At 31.5% G+C, this 20,081-nt stretch overlaps 1 protein-coding gene across 1 annotated transcript; it reads right to left on the reverse strand.

The window, feature by feature from the left end:
* Positions 1-696: 696 nt before the first annotated feature.
* LOC107609689 (inactive purple acid phosphatase-like protein) lies at positions 697-8,001 on the reverse strand. Its single transcript, XM_016311706.3, has 11 exons — positions 7,310-8,001; positions 6,397-6,482; positions 6,070-6,263; positions 4,821-4,860; positions 4,585-4,666; positions 4,423-4,500; positions 4,196-4,321; positions 3,336-3,457; positions 2,857-2,896; positions 2,433-2,507; positions 697-1,130 (listed from the first exon to the last, which is right to left on the reverse strand). The coding sequence occupies exons 1-11, from the start codon at positions 7,675-7,677 to the stop codon at positions 962-964; spliced, it is 1,380 nt and encodes a 459-aa protein (XP_016167192.1). The 5' UTR covers positions 7,678-8,001; the 3' UTR covers positions 697-961.
* Between the last annotated feature and the right edge of the window lie 12,080 nt (positions 8,002-20,081).

The raw sequence follows: 20,081 nt of genomic DNA on the forward strand, positions 1-20,081 counted from the left end.
TTTAAAATAAATATAAAAATTAAAAAATAGATTTAAAATAAAAGTTAAATAAAAGTATTTTTTTTTTAAATTATTAAAATTTTAATCTTTATCTCAAAAAATTTCATGTGTCTTTATTTTTTAGAAGTGCCAAAGAGATTTAAATTTTGTCTCATGATTGATTGAAATTTTAGTTTCAATCTCTAGCTACTAAACATAATAAAACAAATGCTACCTAAGCATTGTGAGAATTTTAAACAACGTCTACTAAAATTATTTAGCATTTCAAACTCTAAAAAATTAATAGTTTGGGATTAAAATCCTAAAAAAAATATTTTCAATTTGTGGAGTTTCAAATTAAAATAAAAATATTTAGAATTTCAAAACCTAAAAATATTTAAATTCAAAGTTTTAAACAATAAAGAAACAACCCAGCTACGCTATTTTGCAATAGTTTCAAACCCCTATTACAAAACATTTTAGGATTTCAAACCCTAAAATAGATATGAATAAATTTAAGTTTTAAACGCAAAAAGAATATCCTCGTGGGATTTGGAATATAAAATGTATTTTCATAAGTTTTGTTCATCTAAATTATTCATGAAACTAATTTCGCATTGTAGAATTTTTTATTTTGTTAAGGAACCAATTTTTCATTTAACGAATTAATCAGCATGAAAATAGTGGGCAAGTAAAAATTAAGAGAAGAAAAAGAAATTGTTGGCCGATGTCCAAAGTATCAAATAATTTCATGACCAGTAAATAACTAAATATGAATATCATCAATGCAGAGTTTAACGAGGGGAAAGACAAAAGATTTTTTTAAAAAAGAAAAAAGGGAGAGAAGAGAGAAAAATGGAAAACAATTAAAATATGGGAAAGAATGAATAAAATGATTGATCCACATCTTGTACAAATGGAGCTTCCCGCATTACGATGGGTTGCTCTGAAAAAACTGACCAAATTAGAGAATGTGGTTCTGTCATTGTGAGGGAGGCAAATCATCAGGTGAGTCCTGCTCAGCTTCGGCTGATGGCGGCGTACCAAAGTCCAAACTGGGAAAGACACCCGGTGGCCTCTCCCGAGGTTCAATCGAGAGTAATTGGCTTGAATCACCCACCACATCCGCCCATCCATAGTGAGGTTCAGCCCTTCATACAGTCACAAACATTCTCAAATCCAAATGGAATACATGCCATATTCATAATCAAATCAAATATATTTTGGAATGTACACCCATTCCACTTCAAAAAAGGTTTTCAATTGGTAAAGTAATTTAAGTAAGCTTAAAGCGGGCCAAGCTTCATTTATAATACAGGCAATCAAAATTTGTTAAGTAAACATTTTTGGCAGTGATCTAATCGTATATAGTCACTATTAAAATCGTTTGACTCTTGTAATTATTTCGAAAGTCATGTAAAGATATGAATGGTTGACACGTGACAATAAGAGTATTAAAATTGATCTATAAATTTATTTATACATGTTAAATGTTGAGTAAATGGTCAAATTAGTCCTTAGCGTTTGGTGGAGAGACAGAGACGGAAAAACTGAGACTGAGAGACAGAGACTAAGAGACAGGAATTGAAATAAATCTGAGTATTCTGTTTGGTGCAAAATGGGAGACAGGAATTGAAACAAGAATGAAACTCTAATTTAATTTGCACAAAGGGTAAAATTGGAATTAATTAATTGAAATGAAAGTATTTTAGGTATAAAATGTTATTAAAGTTTCAGTCTCCATCTCTAAAAATTTCAGTCCCCTGTGTCCCTACTTTTTGGAGGTACTGGAAATACTGAAATTTTAGAGACAGAGACAGAAATTTTAGTACCAGTCTCTAAACTAACAAACACGATACTGAATCTCAGTCTCTCAATCTCAGTCTCAGTACCTCAAAACAAACGCTACCTAAAAGATCACTTATTCTCCAAATTGGTCCCCGAAAGATTTTTTTAATCAAATTCGTTCTTTAAAGATTTTAAATTAGTCATGTTAGTCCTTCCGTCACTTTCATTGCTACCGGTGTCAAAGTTTGTTGATGTGGTACGATAAGTAACATCACAACACACACTTAGTATTTTTAATTGACTATTAACATGATTAATTTAAGAAATTAGATCAAATTAACCTCAAATTAAGGAATTTCAATACCTCAAATTCTCCTCTCAATTAAGTTTTGATTTGATCTAATTTCATAAATTTATTATGTTAAATAGTCAATTGAGACTCCTAGAAGTGTATTGTGGTGTCACTTAACGTGTCACATTAACAAATTTTAACACCATCAACAAAGAAAGTGGCAAAAGAACTAATATGACTAATTCAAAATCTTTAAAAGACGAATTTGATTAAAAAAAATTTTCCGGGACCAAGTTGAAAAACCAGTGATCTTTCAAGGACCAATTTGACCATTTACTCAATAAATATTGGTAGCTGAGAAAAACATTCTTACTCATAATAAGTCTCCTCGTCCACAACTATATCCCAGCTTTCGCCCGTAGTGCTATTTCCGTACTTATGTACCTTCCTGTTGCAGACAAAAGTCGAATCAAGTAGAAATAGGCGTGTATGTAGCACCAATTTTTTAATTTTAAGTTTCTTATGATAAATAATCACGATTAGTAACGAGCATGATAATTAGAAAACGAAAATATAAGAGAGACTAAACATGATAATTAGAAAACTCAAATCAAATTAAATTTTTTAATTTTTTAATTGATATTTCAGAAATGCATTTTGAGGAAGTGCATTAAATATTGGGACTGGTGCATAAAAGCTTCATATCATTGGAAATAGATTTATTCAATACTTCCAATTCACAATAAGCTATCGTCATGAGCAAATATATCCGAACAATCAGGTGTATGGCTCCATACCCGTTTCCAAAGTGCTCTTCTCCCCAAGTTCTTGACCAACCTGGTAAAGGGAAAAAAAATGCATTCACTTAATAAAAAACATTAAAGCAATATTGTTATGTTGAAGAGTGAAATAACGTGACAAGTGTCCTTTGCAGCAGCTAAACCTTTTATCATTAACTTTAGGAGAAAATTGAGAAAAAACTGGAGAGCAGAATAAAACAAGTGATGTCCACAGAATAAAATCAGTAATGTCTTGTTTTCGGGGATGTCCAACTATTCAGTGTCAAAAGATGCACAAATAAAACTTTAAAAATTGCCAATGCAGACAATGAGCCAAGCTTCAAGTGGAATGAAACTCCAAGACTACCTCCATTGGAGTATCGCAATATGGAATATGGAATGAAAAGAGATGGCATTTGGTTACTTAATGGGAACTACTAAGTATGAAATAAATGTTGGAGTAGACTTTATGTGGAAGCTTAAATTACAGTACATACGTTCACCACTTGGAGATACATGCCATGTTTCCCCATGACGGGAACCTATGCCTTTAAAAAACCTTTCCTCCCATTTGTCTCCCCATTTGGTTCCAAGCTCAGTTTCAGCCCACTTATCTGTCCTGAGGAAGTTTCAACAAGGAGCAAAGAAATAGAAGACAAAATTCAGAACAAGTATAGCCAGAAATTTTGATACTCATATCCCCTTTTCCAAAGAAATCTACAGGAAAATTGACAAAGGTATAGCCATAGGAGGCCATAAAATAAAATAAAGAAAAAATAACAAGCAAAGCAAGCTAAAATTTGAAGAGGTCCAGCAAAAAATATCATATAACACTTGTAAGCACAGTATCGGCTGATATTACATTATATCAAAATCAACCTTCAACTACCGAATGATATTTTATAGGAGCAAAATTTCACAAACTCCACTGTTGAAAAGTCTGAATGTACATCATGTAGGTCATATGCCCACAACATCTCATGTGAATTCACATCCATCAATATTTGTCCAGATAGAAACACATATATCATCTAACACAACTTTATGATATAATCTCATAAGAAATGAACATTTCTGTTCAAAATTTTGTTAATGTGATTAGCGTACTAGCTACATACAATTCAACAGTTCTATATTACCTGCAATAAGTTATTTAGATGATAAAAGTGTATCAATTTTTACAAATGTAAACAAATCTTAACTCATGGATACAGATGCACAAACACGCACACACTAACAGAGAATCATTGCAAAAAGAAAAACTAAGGCTATATTAATGATGTGTTACACATTCGCAACATGGAAATGCAGATGAGAATAAAGCAAACTCTTTAGATAGGAAAGTTAGAATACAAACCATTTGAGAACAGATCCTCTCCCATCATAATGCTCTCCCCACTTTTCCCACCATGATTGCTCATTCAGTCTACCATACTTATGTGCCCCTTTCTCAGTCCAGCCTTTAGCATCATATTTTTCCCACCTACACAAATTCAAAACAGTCATATTATAAATTCATTTGAGTAATACGATGAATATAAATGCCAACTTTTTTATATAAATGCACAAGACACATTAACTCACCACTTCTCATACCATCCTGCATTTTCAGTTCCTGATTTAGCTTGTTTTTGTGCACTCCTTTCTATTCTTGCTATGTTACTGCAAATTTAAACATGCCAGAATATGGTTTAAGAATGTTTAGGGTTCATTCATCCACAACAAGCAGAAAAATAAAGTAATGACCTCCATTCATCTTGCTGAAGATTTTCTTGCCAAGTTTCCCACCAAGAATCCCCTTCAGAATTTCTACCAGATTTCTCCACACCTGCAACAACATAAAAAACTAATCATCTGCACCCACGACATTAGATTTTGTAAGAGTCGAAAAAATAAGAATGCAACAGTCCTGCAACTAGGAACTCTCAAGAGTGTCCTAGTAAGTTCAGGCTAGTGAATTGAACACAAAGGAACTAATATACCTAGCTCTTTGTATCCGGTCCAGTCACTCTTCTCCCACCACTGTCAATTAGATCAATAAAGCCAATTAAATGAATCCACCTGGGGTGTGATACTGATAGGGTTATGAATATTTTCAACAAAACATATAAAGAATGAGTCCGGCTTGGAAGACAGTTGATGCAATTCTTAAAAAGATACCAACTTAAATATACTTCAAAATTTGTTTTGAGATTATATGCTTGATTCAGCTATAAGAAATGTCAATGGAGTATACTCAAAACATATAAACAGATACCAGATGCCAATGGAACTATCCAGCTGCTTGATTTAACAAAAGATAAGTCTTAAGTGACTTAAAAAAAATGGAAGAAGCCCTCAAAGATTTCCAAAAGACAATATTTATTTACAAATAAACTCCAGAATAACATTTAGTCCCATCGTCCCATCCAAGTTTAAAGTAAAGAGAAACGACCAAAAGCAAATGAAAGAAACCACATATGTAAAGCATTTAAAATGTAGAAATTCTGGTTTTAAAAATGTCTAGGCAACAAATTCAAATATTTTAAGATAATTCCAACGTTATGATTTCACTTGTATGTGCAAGGATGGGTCACTGTGATGACACTTCAGGGATAACTAGAAATTACCCTTGTCAAAAAATGAAGATTCTTATAAGGTCAATCAGCATTAAATTCATGAAAATCAATAATAACATTAACTTTCAAACTAGAGCTGCTCCAAGAGTAAAAACCAAATTCCTAGAAATATCTGATTGCAGATTAGTGCTCAACATTTCCTAGTAATAGAAAGTGTTAACCATCAAGATCCTCTTCCCATTACATGCAACCATATTTGCCAAATAATATATTTATCTAAGCTACGGAAGTATTCAGTTGAAAAGGTGTGATATTACAAGCTCTGTCTTTAAAAGCACCAGCAAGTCATTCCATAATGTTGCTATCATTTTTGTTTATAGTTTTACTATAAATCATCCCACAACAAAAAGAAAGTATGGAAATATTTCCGGTCTGCAGCTTGGAAATACAATCAGTTATATATATATATATATATATATATATATATATATATATATATATATATTCTAATGTTCTCTTTAAAAAAAACCAAGATAATTTGCTGGTACTGAATAAGAATATATTTGATAACTAAGCATAGAAAAATAACCGATATGAAAGCTTGCATTCAAGAAGTTTTGTTAACATAATCTTCTTCGATAGGTTTACTCTCACACTAAACCAAAACAAGTACCGTTTCTTTCCATTCTGAGGAAGTATCATGGGATTGACCACCCATTTTTGTCCATCTACATCTATATCCATTTTCACCCAGTTCTTCACCACTTTCTCTGTACCAGGTACTGCCATCTTCATTAGTGCCGGTCTCATTAATATTTTCATTTAACAAGCTAATACCCCAGTCTTTCTCATTTGCTATACCAGTGTCTGTGGAAGAACCAGTAAAGATAAACAGATATAATATTCAGCACTCCATTATTGAGCAATGTACATATCTAAAATGGCCTCTGTTAATGTTCAGAGTATATATAAAGTGGTAAATATGGCGGTTATGAAGTACCTCTTTTTGGTGGCGTATCACGTGATTGTGGACCAGAATTTCTCGGGGTGCAACGAGGAAAGAATTTTTCCTGCTTCAGAAAGGATCTGTGGCCATCATGAAGCACCATGATCATTGATTAAAAAAAAAGTTTCAACCACCACAGATTGTATGAATCTATAAACAACAACCAATTTAACATTCAGAGTTATAATTGCTTCCCCAACCAAAGCATCTTAATTTTTCTTGAGAAAACATTGTGGACAACCAGAAAACCAAAACAGAAAAGAAACAATGAAAAGTGTTTTTCATCCTTCCTTGCTCCTAGAGGTAGATCAGAACATTTCAGTATGATGACAAAATCAACGCCTAATTATTTTCATTTTAAAACCAGTATAATAGTTAGGATAAATTAAGAAATCTTTGTGGATATAAACATAATCACATCAGCCTTCAGAAGTCGAGGATACAATCGAAAATACTAAAATTATTTTACCCTCATCGATCATTCTGCTTAATGGTTGATGCATCTTCCTACATTACATAGTGACAGATGCATATATAAAGCCACTTTCATCTATTATATTACAAACCAGAACATGGACATCACAATCACAAGCATCTTCCAAGGACGTTTGAAATCAGAAAATAAACTATGGAAATTCCTAAAAACTCATTTGCAATGATATTCGTAATTCATGACATATACACTACTACACAAAAAATTGAGCCGAAACAAAAAGGCTTAGTAGGTTAGCACTGATGCAGGAACGTTTTGTTTCATAATCCGTATAGAACATACTACAGATCCAATATCATTTTAAAACCACAAAAGTCACAGCATCGATATCAAGCCAATATATGCAAATTCCAGAGACCTATACGAATAAATTTCAAACAACTAAGAAAACAACGATTCTATATATAGACGTACGGCGGAGAAGCGAAAGGCATTGCGGCAGGAGAAGCCTGAATTCTGACTCTGAGAGTGTGAGAGTGAGGCTTTTTCTTTGCATCGAAGCGCCATTCGTCATTCTTGTCGCCGCCGTTGCCGCCAGGACCACTCGTTCTGCGAATCGGAGTAACCGAGTCGGAACAGCAGCAGCGCAGTTGGAAACTACCGAGTCGAACTCGGTCGGCACCGGAGCAGACCTTCCTGCGCTTCCTGGAGCCGAAACCGAGGACGTTAGTGTTAGGCTGGAGAGCAACACTGAGTCGCCTAACTCGTAGCTTGAAATCGAAGTGCGTGGTGGAGAAGCCTCTAGAACTTGCCGCCATTAACGCCAAATCACATTGACGCATAAATTAGGTCAAAACGCAAATGCAAATGTAGTTGCAGTTCGTAACTAACTGTTTAGTTGCTGCTTTGCGTCTATCACAAAATGATAGTGAGGACAGAAATGGAATGTGAGGGATAATTGTCGAATGAGAAATGAAAGGAGCGTGAGGGAGAGGAAGAAGAAGAGGAATGTGTGAATTGAAGCATTTGAATTGAGAGTGAGATTGAATGCGAGAAATTGAAGAGAAGAGGAAGTAGAAGTAGTGGTAGAGAAGAGGAGGAAGAAGAGAGAGCGATGTGATGATGAGATCAGATCCGGGCTGGGCTGGGCTTCTTCGACTATGGCTGCGAATCCCGAGATTTACTCTTATATATGAGCATACACGTGAGCATTTGGATCCCACCACTATTGGTGTCACTTATTCCACTTTCTTTACGCCACGTGTCACCTCTTCAACCGCCACCGGTATCTTTGTTGGATGAGAGTACCAGCTCACACTATTTTTTTCCCTTTTGTTTTTAAACAAACTTATAATTAATCCTTAATCTATTTCTTTTCTTGTCAATTGTGAATTGTCATTCACAGCTTTTAATGCGTGGCCATACTTGCTTGATGTAAATATAAAATATTTGGTCATAATTGGATTATATTTGGATAATAAATACAAATATATCTTTAATAAATTAAGGTATAAGTATGTGTTATATTAAATAATATAATTAAATATATTAAATTATTTATTAATTTTAATTATTATTTTATAAAAATATATTTTTATGTTAATAATACTATAAATATTTACAATTATATATATATATATATATATATATATATATATATATATAATTAACATAAAAGATAAAATAACTATTCAAATATAATATATATTAAAATATAAGATACATATTAAAAATACATAAAATTATATAATGAGATAATGAAGTTAAACTCTAAAATAAATGACCATTTGTACCTATGAAAGATGATAACACTGAGAAGCTCCAAACAATCACAAAACATCTATGGGGATGGAAAATACCATGCCATGTCTCCATCAAAAGCAAGCTTTGGAATTACTTGGCACTTTTGTCTAGAGAAAAAAAAAAGCACAAAGTGAATGTGAATAATATTACTCTCAAGAAAAACACTTGAACTCTAAAAGCAAAAACTCGTGTATAAATAAAAGTTGGTTCTAAACAACACAAATACAAACACATATCCTAGTACTTTTTCACTACTCTAACGAATAATAATGGCTTTACTTAATCTCTTTTTCATCTTCATGCTTTTACCCTCATCATTTGAGGCTTCACTTTCATCAGCATCGAAACCCAAGACCTGAACTCCATGATTGCACAAGCTTACATAAACATCGAAAACCAAAACCCAGGCCTCGCCAACATCCAAAACGAGCTCGCCAAGATCGGCCCCAAGCCCCACTTCCGTGTTGAGTGCCGCACTCGGTGAGCAAAGTTCACCACGTTTTCCGTAAGCAACCTCGAGCAACTAGACTTAGAAGACTGTAAGGAGCTTCTAGACTATTCCATTTCGGAGTTGGCATGGTCCATGGGAGGGATGAGAAGAATCCGTGGCAGAGATACAAGCGCGTAATAGGGTTGATAGATGGTGTTAATTTTGCGGAAAGTCGAGCGCCAGCGATGGAGAAAGGGTTTGAAAAAGAGGGAGAGTTGGGAAAGAGAGAGTGAGGATGAGACGAAGGTGCATAGGGACGGAAGAACGGTGGTGGCGGCAGAGGAAGAGGAAGCTACCGCCATGAAATAGGGATGTGTGGTTGAAATTAGAAATGAAATTGAAGAGGGATAGGGTTTTGGAGGGTTGGAGTGTCACGTAAGTTCGAATAATAACGAAGCAAGCTCTTAACCAAAACAGGGTATTTTTGTCACATGGAGAGCAACTCTCGTGGGTACAAGATCAGTTTCGATCTATCATGGGTACATATGTCAGCGTTATCATCTTTCATGGATATAAATGGTCATTTATTCTAAACCCTACTTTGATCTCTAGGATTGGCGAGTTGTACTGATTTAGTTCTTAACTTTTTAATTGTTACAATTTGGTTTCTAAATTTAAAAAGTGTACCAATGTAGCCTTTTGTATATTTTCCATTACCGGAACTCAATACTGGGCTCATTTTTTCGGTTATGGAAACCACGAATGTGTTGTGCTTGGTTATGGATTCCTGGGGTGCTAGACCAATGTGTGGGGTAGCTTTTTCTGAGCTGCAATATGAAGAACTCGGACCATGCGAGTTGTGTGTATGGAAAAGGTGATGATCAAGTCAGAGGATTCGAGTTGTAAGTAGAGAAATTTTGAATCTTCGACAAAGAAAATCGGACCGTCCGTGTTCTATGTATAGTTAAATTTTTTTAGAAATCCGTGTTGTTGGAGCAAATCGAACCGTCCGACAAAGCTCCTCCCACTCGCACCGTCCGATTTCTCTTCTGCTGACACCACATGCATGTAAAGCACACCTGAACTCCATAACGGGGTCCTACCCCATCCTCACTTTCATAATAAAATTAAAAAGTGTCAACACTGTTAGTAACTTAACTCAAGTTTTGCCACGCTAGATGACATCGTTTGAGGGTTATGATAACTGATAAGGAATTTGGTTATGAAAAAATTGTTCAAATCCTCAAATGACGTAGATTAATGCCTTCTTTAGCGTCAAAATACATACGACGTCGTTTTAATATGCTCAGCGTGGCAAGACTTGAGTCACGTCACTAACGGTGTTAAGTTCCGATGACGGAAAATACACGTGTATGAGATTAAATCAGTGCAATTCGCCAATTTCAAAGACTAAAATAGGACTTAACTCGAGATAATGAGATTGAGATCACATGTCTCACTATTGTATTCTCATTCATGTCTAGGGGTGTCAAAAATCCACAGGAGGTGGGGATCCCCGTGGGGACCGCCCTGAATGGGTCCCGTTGGTGGGGAATTTTCTCCGTGGGGATGAGGATGGGGAGCAAAATTTCCCCGAAACAGGCGCGGGGACCCGAGCGGGGATCCCCGCCCCATCCCTGATAATTCCCCGAATGTTTAAATTTTTTTAAATAATCTTACTTTATTTCTAACATAGGTGGATTTTTTAGTAATTTCACCAATTAAAAAATCTTAACTCTATTATTCAGTCTTCTCTACTCACTACTTACTGTGTTGTATAATTTTGATTTTCTCTCCTTCTATGTATCTAAAGCAATTAGACATATAGGGTTTATAATTTTGAAATAGTTAGGGTTTGATTTTGAAATAGTTGCTTGATTTTCTCTCTTTCTATGTATCTAAAACAATTATGATTTCTCTTTGCTGAATATGCTGACCATCAAAAAATACTTGATGTTAAAGACTATATATTATTGCTTTTTTTTTTAGAATGAAAGTTGTATTTTAAGGTTTTATTTTATGGATTATAATTTGCTATGTTGTATTTCTGGACTTATAATCTTGTATAAGATATATTTGTGTGTTTGTAATAGTATTTTGTAGTTTGTTTTTTATTTGTTTGATATTTTTTACTATAATTTTCATATGAATGTTAAATATAAGGGGATGAGGAATGGGATCCCGCGGAGAATATGGGGAACGCGGGCAATGAGGATGGGGACAATTATCTCCCCACGGCGGGATCGGGACGGGGATGGAGATTAATTCTAGGCCCCCGTCCCGCGCCCATTGACATCCCTATTCATGTCTCACTAACAAAAAAAATTTATAAAATCATCCATTTTTTTTAGGGGGTCAAGGGCCCAAGATAAAAAATAAACACCTTCCTCTTTTATCAGCTTCAAGTGACGGAACTAGAAACGAGAGACGAGAAACGAATTGAGGAATCCCCGCCAAGAGACCATGGGTGTGTTTGGCCGAAGTATCGGCACAGTAATTAGTTTCTCTCATGACATGGTTGATGCTGAAGTCACCCAGACTTGCTTGAAGGCCATGGATAGCTCGAAGGGAGGCTACGAACGTCTACGGATGAATGTGATAGAAGTTGAGGAAGCACAATTACGTTTCACTTTTGAGTGCTTTGTTGTTTCTAACCGATAATAGTGAAGGCTTTGGTTAGTGAAAATAGAGTTTTCATGCTATTGAAGGGGATCGGTAAAAATATAATTATTCTCATGGAATCGGCTTATTGTAAACTTTATTATGTGTTGGGAGAGTTTAGAAATTAGTTTCTAATGATGTTCTGATTGAAAATTAATATACTAAGTTTATCAATCTTAGATTTAATTGGATGATGCAAATAGAGGTGACCATGGTCAGAGGTTGGAGGTGTTGGGAGAAATAGGTTGAAGAAGACAATTGTTAGTTAGCTGTGAATGTTGTAGAGTTTTTGGTTTCATTGTCTTTGGGATAGGTTTCTGAATTCTGAAAACAATACATGACATTATATTTACAATCGTTTAATTACTCTTTTAAACTAAATACTCACATAAACGATTATCGTCTTTCATTAGGATATTTAATTATTTACTATCCTTCCAACCTGGTCAAAAGTGTCCCATATACAAGTCAACTCACCACGTGTTCTTTTTCTATTGGTTTGGTGCTCATAGTCATCCTAGCATGTTAAAAATAAGAGCAATGTTAGGACAACAAGTTTTGTGATTGGTAGCCATCAAATAGCCATCAATGATGATTTAATGGTGTGAGATTGATGTGAGATTTTATCTAATGACTCACCTTTCTCTGCTGGTTACATGCTAGCCAAAATTCAATAAAATTACTAGTCCCTAGACTTTTCCTAAAAATAAAGTCATCGGATAGTATTTATGAAGTACGGATACTTCATTGAGTTGACATGTCTACATGTCGGACACATTTTGAATATGACACTCACCGATATTCGTCCGATACGCGTGTTAGCTGTGTCCAAACCGTATCTTAATAAAAAATAAAAAAAATTTTACGGACACGTTTGGACACACCTAAATACCATCACGTGTCAGCGTGTCTAATCTTATTCTTAACATGTATTTTTAAAATAAATTTAGAAATAGTATATATTATTATTTATTAAAAAATTAAATATTTTAAATACTTTATATAATTAAAATAAAACATTAAAATAATTTAAAAAAATTTATGTTTTAATATCAAGAAAAATATAAAAAATATCACTACGATTTATCTAAAAAATACTTTATATTTTTTATGTATACGTGTCGCCGTGTCATATAAGATTTTAAACTTCACGTGTCGATGTTTTGTTCCCCATCACAAAAGATCGTCAGCATTCAAAGCTCGTGTTCCACATTTAAGTAGGTTAGTTCCTAAATCAGAAACTCCAATTGTAGATCTGAAATTGTTGTTGTGATTTGAATTTGTCATGGTTTTGTTGCTGAACCTGAAATTTGGAATTTGTATAACTAAATTGTTAATTCTGGATCAGGAATTGTTGACTTTAATTTTGTTGATGATTTTTTTGGATATGAATTTGTTATTGTCGAAGAGGAATTTGTATAGTTATTTGTTCATTCTCCTTTTGCTTCATTCTGCTGCTTCTACTTCATTCTACTTCTATTTTTGCTTAATTTGATTGTACTGATTATGAGTTCTGATGATGTATTTTGTTTGTAATTATTTTGTTTGTAATTAACTGATTATGTTATAGCAAAAATTCTGCTTTTGATTATGCTAATATGGATTTGTGTTGATTAGGGAACAAAAATAGCATTACAAAAAATGCACTGAGTACCGTCGGATTTAGCATCGACTTTACCGACGAATTTAGCGATGATTTTGTTGTGGAATTCGTCATGTCAAATAATTATCGGCGGATAGCCTCTTCCGACGGTAAAGTTGTCGGTAACCTTTGGCGGAAAAACAAGACAGATAGGCGCCAAATTTAGCGTCGGAGTTAACGTCAAATTTTTAATGGAATGTCGTTTTGGTGATCCGTAACGTGTTACTGTCAGATATCCGCCGGTAAATCCAATGATAACCGTGTCCTAAATTTGAACCGTAAACCGTCTCCTCCTTCATTTAGAATTTACTTTCTCTCTCTAAATACTCACCTTCCTCTCTCTCTAACCACTCACCCTCCCATTCTCTCTCGCTTCTGTCGCCACTACACCTCCACCCTTCTTTTCCGTTTTTTGTTGGTTTGCATTCAAGATTTTTTGTTTGAACTCCTTTTCAAATTTTTTTACTTCAAGTTAATTAATTAGTAAAATTTAGTTAGTTTAATTTTCTATTTTAATAGATTTTGGTGGTTAGAATAGGTTAAATTAATCTCTGAGATTGATAGAAAGTATTAAATTATTGAGTTGTTTGCTGATTCTTGCTGCTGAAATTATTTAAAAAATACTTGACTGTATTAATAAATCGCTATTTTACTATTGATTTTGATAAATTTTAATACTAAAATTATTTAAATAATTTTGATTACGTTTAAGATCGCTTAATGCATAACAATTTAAAATCATTGGCGGTATAGCATGGCTAGATCACAGGAGTCAGAAGTAGGGGTGTGTTTGGTAAACATGTTAGAAGTACAAAAAGCATGTTCAATCTTCTTGAACGCTGTAATTTTTGTTAGGCTAACTTTTTTCTTCTAAACGCAACATGATTCTGGGTTTGAACTCCCGTTTACCAGAAGCAACAAATGGTAATTTTTGCGTTTAACTTTTGCGTTCACTTGATAAATTAAAAAATTAATTGACATTTTACCAATTTTGCCATTCAATCTCATTTACCAAAAACAATGATAGGAGTTCTTGAATTTTTTTCATGGCTTTACTCTACAAATAAATATTTTTTATATTATTATTAGTACTCTTTATTAAATTTTAATTTTTATAAATTTTTTATTTATTTTTCTTGTTAATAATATAAATATTTTTATTTAGATTTTTTTTTATATTCACTTATGTATATTATTATATTTTTTTAATAGAATTTTTAGTATTTATTATTCATATAAATTTTTTTAATTATTTTTATTAATACGTATTTTTTATAGAATTTTTTTTATTTGACTTTGTATATTTTTTATTATATATTCTTGAATTAGTATATATTTTATTTATTATTGTTAATTTTTATAATATAAATTTTATTAAAAAAATATAATTAAATACAAAAAAAATACTAAAGAAAAGTACTAACAAATTATAATAAAAAAAATACTAAATTTTAATATATAAATTTAAATTTTTTTAAAAAAAAATTATAGTCAAAATATATTCAAATAATATAATTTTAAATGATATAAATTTATGTCTTTTTTTTAATAATTTTTGTCTAAACATAATTTTAAATAATGTAATTCAAATAATATTCATTTTATTATAATTTATTTTGATATAAAATTACTAAATATAAATCACATTAATATCAAATCTTTTTTACCGACACGACAAAGATAGAAAAGCGAACTTAAATTATCCGTTGGAAAACAAAAGACTTTTTCCCTTATCCATTTCTCCTAAAGTCCAGTCACTCAGAAATGTTCGAGTCTTTCCTCCCACAATGCCCCTGTCACGTGGCACTTAAATATAACTTGAGCACACGTCAAAGTACATGTTGACCAAGAGAACAACAAATTGTGGATAAGAGACTGAGTCGAAATGAATGCGCGCGCTTACGTGTTGTTACCAAAGATTGGCAGAAGATTCGTGGTTATTAGCCCTTCACGTGCCAAGGCAAAACAAGTCAGCTAGCAACTGAGAACCCTCTTCAATTGATATCTCTGATTATATCCATATGAAAAGCACGATGAAGGTGACTTGTTATAATAACTGTCAACAATGGATCACATTCTAACATTCCACCTCGCCACTCAAACAACAATTTAGCACAAAAGATAAGGTTTTGCAGCTAAGTCTCGAATTTCTAGTGTTCCTTTCGGTTCTCAAGACACATAATTATGAAAGGTCACAATATGTATATTTGACATTATTTAAAAAAATTTAATTAATTTTTCAAAAAATTAATTTATAATTTTTTAAAAAAGTAAAAATATATGATTTTTTTTTATAAATTATTTTATTACTTTCATAAAAAATATTTTCTGTTTCTGCTGAAAATACTGGCTTTTTATTGATCCACCACCACCATTTTTAGATAATATTCCTTCTGAACCATCTGTATCTCATTTTACCACTTTATTTTTGTCTACAAAATTTGAATATGGAAGTAGGAGGAGTGTTATAAGTTAAGGTGATAATTTTTGGTGTTTTTTAAAATCATGGGAGGTGTCCAATTTGTGATGGTCCGAGTACAAAAATCGGACGGTTCGATTTTTGTACCTAAAAATCGGATGGTCCGATTTTTGTACCTCTTAAAAATCGGACGGTCCGATTTGTACTCCATAAATTAGATCATCCCACATTTTAAAAAAAATATACAGTAGATCACAATTTAGAAAAACACCATTATTAACCCAATATTAAAAATAAAAATGTGTCTATTTTTATTATTAAATTTGTATTTAACATTGTATGTGGTATGAAATCTCTGTTTTAATTTTATTTTTTACGTAACTATATTTTTATATAACTTGCTATTATTTTTATAGTTAGTTATAGCAAATTTTTTACCCCAATAAAGGAGGAGGGAGTTCTAATAGGAGTGAAAAAATAAAAAACAGCAATAAAATATACATTGACACACATTTCACATTTGTTTTTTATTTTCACCTACCATATCATACGTAATAAAACATACCATATCATACACAATAAACAGCAAACACCAACTACATAATAATTTTTTGGCATTGCCATCAAGATTATTGTGAGTTAAAATTTTGTTACTATTCACCACATTCAAGAACATCCTTATGGGTGAGGTGAAGTAAAAGAAGAACCGGTTTCTAATGATATTACGTGGGAAGAACCGATACTGAAAGGCTAGACTAATGAAACTAATAAAAGAACAAATAAAGAATCAATTGCCTAATCGATAGTAATTTTGGTGATTAGGTTATGTAAAATCAACATTCAATATTGAAAATTATTTGTTCTCGTTATTTTAATATCTATTTTCTTGTGTAAAAAAAATTATATTTTTTGAGTTATTTATTCAAACGCTACTTTAAAATAAGTATTTTTATAACTAAAATCCAAACACAAAATAACTTATTTATATGCTGCTATTCAGTGACGGATCCAGAAAATTTTGATAGTGAGAGCGAAATATATATAACATGATAATTTTTATAATAAAAATATTACGTTTACATAAAAAATTAGCTATCAAATTATCTACTATAAATTTGTGTATAAATATATACATCATTTAACTTATTTTTAATGTGTATTTTGTATTTTAAAATTTGTATTTTAAAATTTATTCTGTACAAGTGATTATTTTATGTATACATAGAATAATTGTTGTCATAATTATAATTTGTTATTGTAAAATATGATTAAGTTTCAAAATATCTAATTACAAATTAAAATACTAAAATAGTAATTTAAATAATAACATATAATTTAAAATTTAATTTTTTATATTTCATATTTTAAAACCTTGACAATATAATTAAAATGTCTTTTTTTTTTGTAGATGTCGTTAAACAATCATTTAAAACTCAATTTTCATACAATTAGCTCTTGATGATATTTATAGTTGAAAAAGTTCATTTAATTAGTGTAGTTATTATGAAAAAAAAATAAAGCTAATTTTAAAAGAAGAAATACAAATGAATAGATAATATTCTTTCGAGTCGATTTCTAAAAAAGAACGTCAATCTTATTTAAATTTGAAACTTGATCATTATAATGGATATCTAATATGAAGTTCTCAAATTGGCTATCAAGTATTAAAAATTGAATAAAAAATTATTGTGAGATCAAATTTAATAATTTAATAAAATAAATAAATATTATTATTATATACTACTCAATAAAATTTCAAATTGTAGTGAGCCGCTTGCCTCCACACCTAAGAAGTGAATCCGGTTTTGCTAGTGTGTAGATATATTATTCCTTCTATATGTATAAAAACCACGTGCCATGTATAGAAATAGGACAGCTGGGCAATATAGAAATGTGTGTTGAGGAACAGCTTTATAAAAACTGTGAAAAGCTGTGATTTGAAGAAAAGTAGGCCCCACATGTTTTTATGATCAATCTTTAATGAAAGCTGTGGCAAAGCGCTAATAACTAAAATTAAGAAATAATTTTTTATGCAAAATTTTTTGTTCGAAGAGCGTAAATTGTGACCGTGAAAAAAATTAAGAAAAAATCTAGGGTCATCAATTTTAATAAATTTTGGCCAACATGTAATCATTAAAGAAGAGTGAGTCATTAGATAAAATTTTACATTAATTTTACACTATTAAAAATTTTATTAATAATTATTTAATAACTATAAATCTAAAAAATTACTAACTACTTAACATTTCTCAAAAATTAAATCCCTTCCCTAAATTAGGCTTAATAGGAGCCCATAAAAACAAATAAACCCACGTCTTTGGAAACAAATTTAACCCAGGAATATGACTCTACGGAGGTTTATATTTGAAATTAGAAATTGAAAGAAAATAAGTATTTGTAATGTAATTATGAACATTTTGAAATTAATAATTAGTATTAATTTGATATTTTAAAGAAATATTTTATGCAGTAAAAATAAAGAAATTAGGTGATTCATTATTTAGTAATCAATTATAAATTTGTTCTGAAATACTAGTCAAGAGCATTTATGCGAATGATTTGAAAAATAATTTTGTGAGAAGTATGAAAAGAATCTACTTTAATAAATTGGATTTTTTCTCAATTAATGGAAGTGACAGTGACGGACCCAAAAAAATTTAGTAGTAGAGACAAAAACATAATAAAATTCAGGTATAAATTTTTTTTTTTTAGATTTTTTATGATACCCAACAAGTAAAAAACTAATTTGTCATGAATTTGAGTTTTATTTAAGAGTCTCTAATTGACTGACAATGAATTGCTATAAATACGAGACAGAATTCGAATCCAAATACTTATTTAAGCAGACAACTAAGTGATCACTTAACCAATCCCAATTGGTTTAGATATATTTAAAATTTTAAATTAGAACTATCTATACATATTGATAAGAACTAGAAATATACACAATCACTTATTATAATATTTAAAATAATAAAAATATAATTTCATACACAGAATAATAAAAAAAATTTATAATGACTTTCTTTTTATTTTTAATATGACTAAATATTATTGTTCTATATATGTTCTTAAACAATTATTTTATTTTTTATTATCTTATATTTAATTGTCAAATCTACTTATTATAGTCTTTATGATATGAATAAATTTTTTAACCAAAATAATTACAATATATTATATAGATAATATATTTTTTTTATCTTAATTAATTTTAAAAAAATCATTAATAATTTAAGTTGTATTTAATTAAAAAATTAAATTTTAATTTAATTATCAATTAATTAACTAATATAATAAAATTAATTATCACTATTTTTTGAGTTTATTTATTTATTTTTTATACTAAATCAAATTTAACAATATAATTATTAGTATGTATTAAGTTTAACAAAATATTTTTTTAACATAAAATACAAAAAAATTATTTATATTTTATTTTAACACAAACATAATATAACAAGTGATATATATATATATATATATATATATCATTAAACACTAGATACGCGTGGTTTCGTTTTCGAGCTGGAGAGCTCCCTGCAACCCACGCCGGTTCCAGTCTGAGGTGGAGGCTCTCCTCCACGGTGGCACGTCCTCCACCTGGCCCCTTTCTTTAGGGGTGCATGTGCTCTTCTGACAGCAGTCGTCAGCCATCGCTTTCAGCTTTTCTCTCACGCAACCTCCGATCCTTTTCACCGAATCACTGAGGCAACCTTCCTTCTTGATGGATCTGTTTGAATAGGTAATGATTTCTTTCGACCCTAGGAGCTTTGCTTTCTTCTCCAAGTTTCGTTCCGTCTTCCGTACGAAACTGTGTCTACGAGCTGTGTTCTCCTGGGAGTTTGTTCGTCGCCGTTCATCGGATTTATTGATTTCCCATTTTTCCGCTCAGATTCAAGATCTCAGATCCTTGTGATGAATTTTGGCATCTGTTCCACGATTGAACCAGATTTTATTGTCTATGGTTTCTGAAATTCCTAATTGTGCAAATTCTGATGTTTTTTGGTTTCTGTTCTATGGTTAAGCGACATTTTATTCTCTAGGGTTTGTGAAATTCCTAATCTTTCAAATTTTGTTCCACGATTGACACAGGTTTTATTGTCTATGGTTTCTGAAATCCCTAATTTTGAAAATTCTGATGATTTTTGGTATCTGTTATATGGTTAAGGGACATTTTATTCTCTAGGGTTTGTGAAATTCCTAATGTTGCAATTCCTGATTGTTTTGGGTATCTGTTCGATGTTTAACACACATGTTATGTGTAGGATTTGTGAAATTTCTAATTTGC

This window comes from Arachis ipaensis, chromosome B7 (assembly GCF_059453495.1).
Source record: "Arachis ipaensis isolate K30076 ecotype BB chromosome B7, ASM5945349v1, whole genome shotgun sequence".
NCBI lineage: Eukaryota > Viridiplantae > Streptophyta > Magnoliopsida > Fabales > Fabaceae > Arachis > Arachis ipaensis.

Bases quoted from the DNA above. Each gene is read 5' to 3' on its own strand.
- LOC107609689 (XM_016311706.3), bottom strand. From the start codon at position 7,677: ATGCGTCAATGTGATTTGGCGTTAATGGCGGCAAGTTCTAGAGGCTTC. The intron at 4,501-4,584 runs GTCATTACTTTA...TTAAATTTGCAG, and splicing joins CTTCAGCAAGATGAATGGAG to TAACATAGCAAGAATAGAAA. The intron at 4,322-4,422 runs GTGAGTTAATGT...GAATTTGTGTAG, and splicing joins GCAGGATGGTATGAGAAGTG to GTGGGAAAAATATGATGCTA.